Source organism: Galeopterus variegatus, unplaced genomic scaffold (genome assembly GCF_000696425.1).
Source record: "Galeopterus variegatus unplaced genomic scaffold, G_variegatus-3.0.2 Scaffold1607, whole genome shotgun sequence".
Classification (NCBI taxonomy): domain Eukaryota; kingdom Metazoa; phylum Chordata; class Mammalia; order Dermoptera; family Cynocephalidae; genus Galeopterus; species Galeopterus variegatus.
In genome coordinates this window covers 3,048-7,309 of record NW_007727718.1, presented here as the reverse complement: position 1 = coordinate 7,309, position 4,262 = coordinate 3,048, and the positions used below count along the sequence as shown (strand labels likewise).

Below are 4,262 nucleotides of genomic sequence, written 5' to 3'. Positions count from 1 at the left end.
AGAGTCAGGCATGGTCTTCTGAGGCTGCGAGGCAGAACTACCTACATTAGAAGTGCTGACACGTCCTAACGGTGGTACCCTGAACAAGTCCCTTCCCCTCTCTGTACCTCAGTCTTATCACCTGTAAAATAAGAATGATAAACATAGCTTCTACTTCACAGTGCTGTTAAGAGAATTACAAGGCTCTTAAAATTAATGACTGGCACATATTAAACACCAGTGATGGTGGTGGTGATGGTGGTAGTGATGGTGATGCTACTAGTGATAGTAGTGCTGGGGTGATATATTCCATCAATAGCACTAATTCTATAGCACCCTTTTACATCATCAAAACACCCAACATTTAATAGTGACATTAAATCAAGAAAAATGGTTCTAAATGATCTGACAGTTGGGTTTAAAAAAAAAGTCATAGCAAAAATATAGACCTGATGCAAGAGTGATTAAAACCAATCTATTTCCAAGTCTTCAGAATGCCTGCGTATCGATTAGTTCTAGAGTATGGTACCACATTTCATCTTTTTACATTAATATATATATCAGCTCAAACTATAAGGGAATACTGTGCATGAAGCTAGAGTTTATGTTTAATTTTTTTATGAGAAATAATACTTCTAATTATTTCATCATCTGGCCCCATTCTATGCAGTGTGTGGTTAAGTTTTTGAAGATTTAAAGCAGAAGGTTCCCAATGGGGTGATCTCTCATTCCTCCTCCCCACCTCCCTTATTACCCTTTCTACACAAGGGGACTAAATCCTGGAATGTGCTGAATCAAAATGCCCCAACACTACAGTGTCCTCTGAATGCAAGAGCAGTACCAAGAAGCTCATTTGTAGACTTAGAGCTAGGACAAGACTTTGTGATAAATTGCGAGATGAGACATGAGCACAGTAGTTGGTGAAGTGTGGGTAATATAATCTAGTCTTTCAATTAGATACATTTTCCCTTTATTTGGCATTTAGCATTTCTTGTCTAATTGCCTTTTGTCTGCCTTTAAAAATATTGCCCAATTGTCACAATATGCCATGTTATTGATTTTGTTTTATGTGACACAAAGTACTGCTCTGTGTCAACTGAATGTTTGATTCCAGCTTTTTCTTAGATCAAAAACAAACTATTTTTTGACTAGAGGCAAACTTCTTTCATGGCTATCTGTCAACTGCTATGGAATATCCGTAGGAGTCCCTGGAAGAGTAAAAATCTATGAAATACCATGTACACCACATTTATTTGTAATTGATTTTCTCTTCTAAATTTGTATGAAGAGCCGAATGTTTTGCAAATCAGATCAGCTTTACATGAAGAACAAGATCCCACTATCTTAAACATCCCCAGAGAAAATCCTTTGATAATTTGAACCATTATCCTTTAAGAATTAAATGGTGTACATCTGGATAATCACATTCAAAGACATGTATACATCTTTAAAAAGCTGACTATACTTATGAATTGAAAAATAATAACAAACCTGATCATATTACCACATTCACCAGATGTTTACCTTAACAGTTTTTGAACATCTGCAATTGGAGCCCGAGGCCTCCTTAAGTACACCTTTAAGGCTCGGTTTCATTATGCAACAATTAGCCTAAATGACTGGTAATTAGATCTATCTGTAGCTTCTAAGGGTAAACGAAATGTCTCAGAGGTGGTCTCCAAAAGTACGGTACTAGGAAAAAAAAGCAGCCTTTGCTTCTTGTTTCTAGTGCTTCCTAGGTCCACCTGACATATCTCAGAAGAGACTCCAAGTTCTTGAACAGTGATGTTAACAGCCCGTGAAAGATGCATTCAGAAGTTGACTTCCTTACCTGGTTACAAAACAGAGGCTGGCACTGAGCTGTGAAGCACTGGGCGACCCCATTTCTACACACACATTTGGCACACTGGCTCAAATGCCAGTCCTCCCCATCCTGAAACACACGGCCTTCGTAGGAACAGGGTTCTGGAAGGTCAAAGAAAGAAGGATTACTGGGGATTGTATTTGCTGATCCCAGGGTTGACTGCATGGGTGTGCAGCCAGTGCAGTCATACAGGGCCCTGGCAGTCAGGAGGAAGCCCCGTGCTTGGGGTTTCATGCTCTGCAGTTTCTATCTTGAAATCTCTGAATGTGTGTTTTCCAAGTGAAGTCTGGTGGGGCTTGGAGCCTTAGCTCATGCATGGTCCCCTCCCACTGGCTTCCCGGGATGGGTTCTCAGCTGCCTGCTCCCCCATCCCTGCTCAGTGAATGTTGCCACCCTCCACCCACAGTGGGGACCTGGGTGCCAGTGCCAGGAGGGTGCATTTGCCCTATGCACCAAGTCATGGCATGGGACCTGGGGTGCCTATGAAGGGCTTCACTCAGCCCTTGAGTACAGCCAGGCCAAAGGGAGTACGAAATTACACAGCAAGTAAAAACCACGACAGGCTGAGAGACAGAGAGAGACCACAGAAGCAAAGAAAAAGCTTTCCCCCACCCCTTGCTTTTTGAACAAGAGACCCTGTGCTTTTACAAATTATGTAGCTGGCCCTGGCTGATCCTCCAATTTCTCGAGGCAAATTTCTTCCAACATGTCTTTCTCATGGATAACCAATGAGAAAGCTTCTTAAGACCTCAGAAAAAAATCCCACAAACTCAGACAACACACTCCCCATGACACCCCCAACTCTGTTGTCCAAGTATTTTCAGCTATTCGGCCCAAAGCATCTATTAGTCCTTTTGTGGTGGGTGACATCTGAAATGCATGAGGCAGGCATTCTACTTTTATCATTTCCTGAACGTACTTTTTAATTCCTGGAATGGTTCTGCAGGGTCAAGTATTGCCAAGAATGGAATAATTGGGGATCAGGAAAAAACAAAGGAACATTTTAAAGGGAAGAGGCAAGAATAGAGTGTAACTTCCAGGTGCTATTAAATAAAAGGATTCTAGCTACTACATGTCACAAGAGGGCATAACGCAGCAATGACAATTTACCACAAAGTATACACTATTTATTTATAAAGATGGAAAGGGACAGATATCCCTAAAATGCAATAGCAGGGGTAGGTGGCATAAACATGGATTCCAAGCAGAGGGCCTGAAAGCCTGCCCCTGGCTTGCTGGACAAAAGCTGGGTACCTTGGATTGTGGTTGGGCATAATCTCAGCAAGGATGCACAGAGAACAAATGGAAGACCTGCCTCCTGCTCTGTATGTTTTGGGGAATGATGTTACAGCATCTCAAAGACCAGCCAGCAGAATCAGTGCTAGCAATTCTGCTGTGTGAAGAACTGATTTGTTACTTCTTCTATCTACCAAGAGGGCAGGAGGAACTACCTTGTCCTTATGGAATCATATCAATGGATCTTTTCCCCACTCCTTTACCCTCTCAGGAGCTGTGAAAGCAGAGGGATGCATCTGGCCAAGACAAAATAAATAAATCAGTGACTTGCAGAATCCCAAGTTTGGAATGGAGCTTAAAGATCTGTTCCAATTTCACTCTCTGAAACAGTGCCTCCTGCCAAGTGCAAGGCTACATCTTGGTTCCAATGAGGAACAGGGTTTGGGATCTTTGAGCCACACTGAGCAAGAAAGAGAATAGTTGGGGCATTGCCATGTAAACCTTGAAGGCAAAGAGGGTCCCTTTTTACAAATGCATACTCACTCCCAGGGCCCACACAGACTGGGCAGCAGCTTCCTTCAGGGATGAATTCCAGCTCCTGGTGTCCACAGGACAGTGGTGGACATGGGCGGGGGGTGCACCAGACGTCCCCATGAGTACAAGAGCACATGCTACACGGGGAAAAGGCCCACGCTGTCCCATGCTGTGTGTCAAGGGAAAAAACAGAAAAAGGTTAGGGCCAGAATATAAGTTTCTGTTCGGCCAAACAGAAACAAACCCCATACACAAACTAAGGATGGAGCTCAGCAAAGGTGGAAGAAGGCTCTGAGCTTGCAAAGTTGAGAGCAGGGTTTGCAGTGTTCCAAGTCAGAGACCAATTTAAATACAGACTTTTTTTTTCTATTATCCCTAAGATTTTATATTAGAAATTTTCAGAAAAACACAAAAAGAAAGTAAAATGACCCCAATCCCATCATGTAAAAAATTTTATAAAGCCAAAGTTAAATATACACACATATATTTACTGTGTTTTATAATGGTTATATCATTTTCCATAGCTCTCACTCTGATTCTGTTTCCTTTCTTTGACTTTAGTTTTCATCCTGATTAGTTCCCATATTCATTCTCTCTCTCTCTCTCTCTCTCTCTCTCTCTCTCTCTCTCCATCTCTCCACTGTTCCAA

General features: G+C 42.1%; 1 protein-coding gene across 1 annotated transcript in view; it reads right to left on the bottom strand.

Annotated features, from left to right (window-relative positions):
• Nucleotides 1–3,782, bottom strand: part of FRAS1 (Fraser extracellular matrix complex subunit 1) — a gene marked incomplete at its 5' end in the record, with an annotated part of 258,570 nt that extends 254,788 nt beyond the window's left edge. The window contains 2 exons of the mRNA XM_008577934.1: nucleotides 1,811–1,944; nucleotides 3,623–3,782. Of these exons, the coding sequence (XP_008576156.1) occupies nucleotides 1,811–1,944; nucleotides 3,623–3,782 (294 nt within the window). The remainder of the gene's footprint in view (nucleotides 1–1,810; nucleotides 1,945–3,622) is intronic.
• Nucleotides 3,783–4,262: the final 480 nt, after the last annotated feature.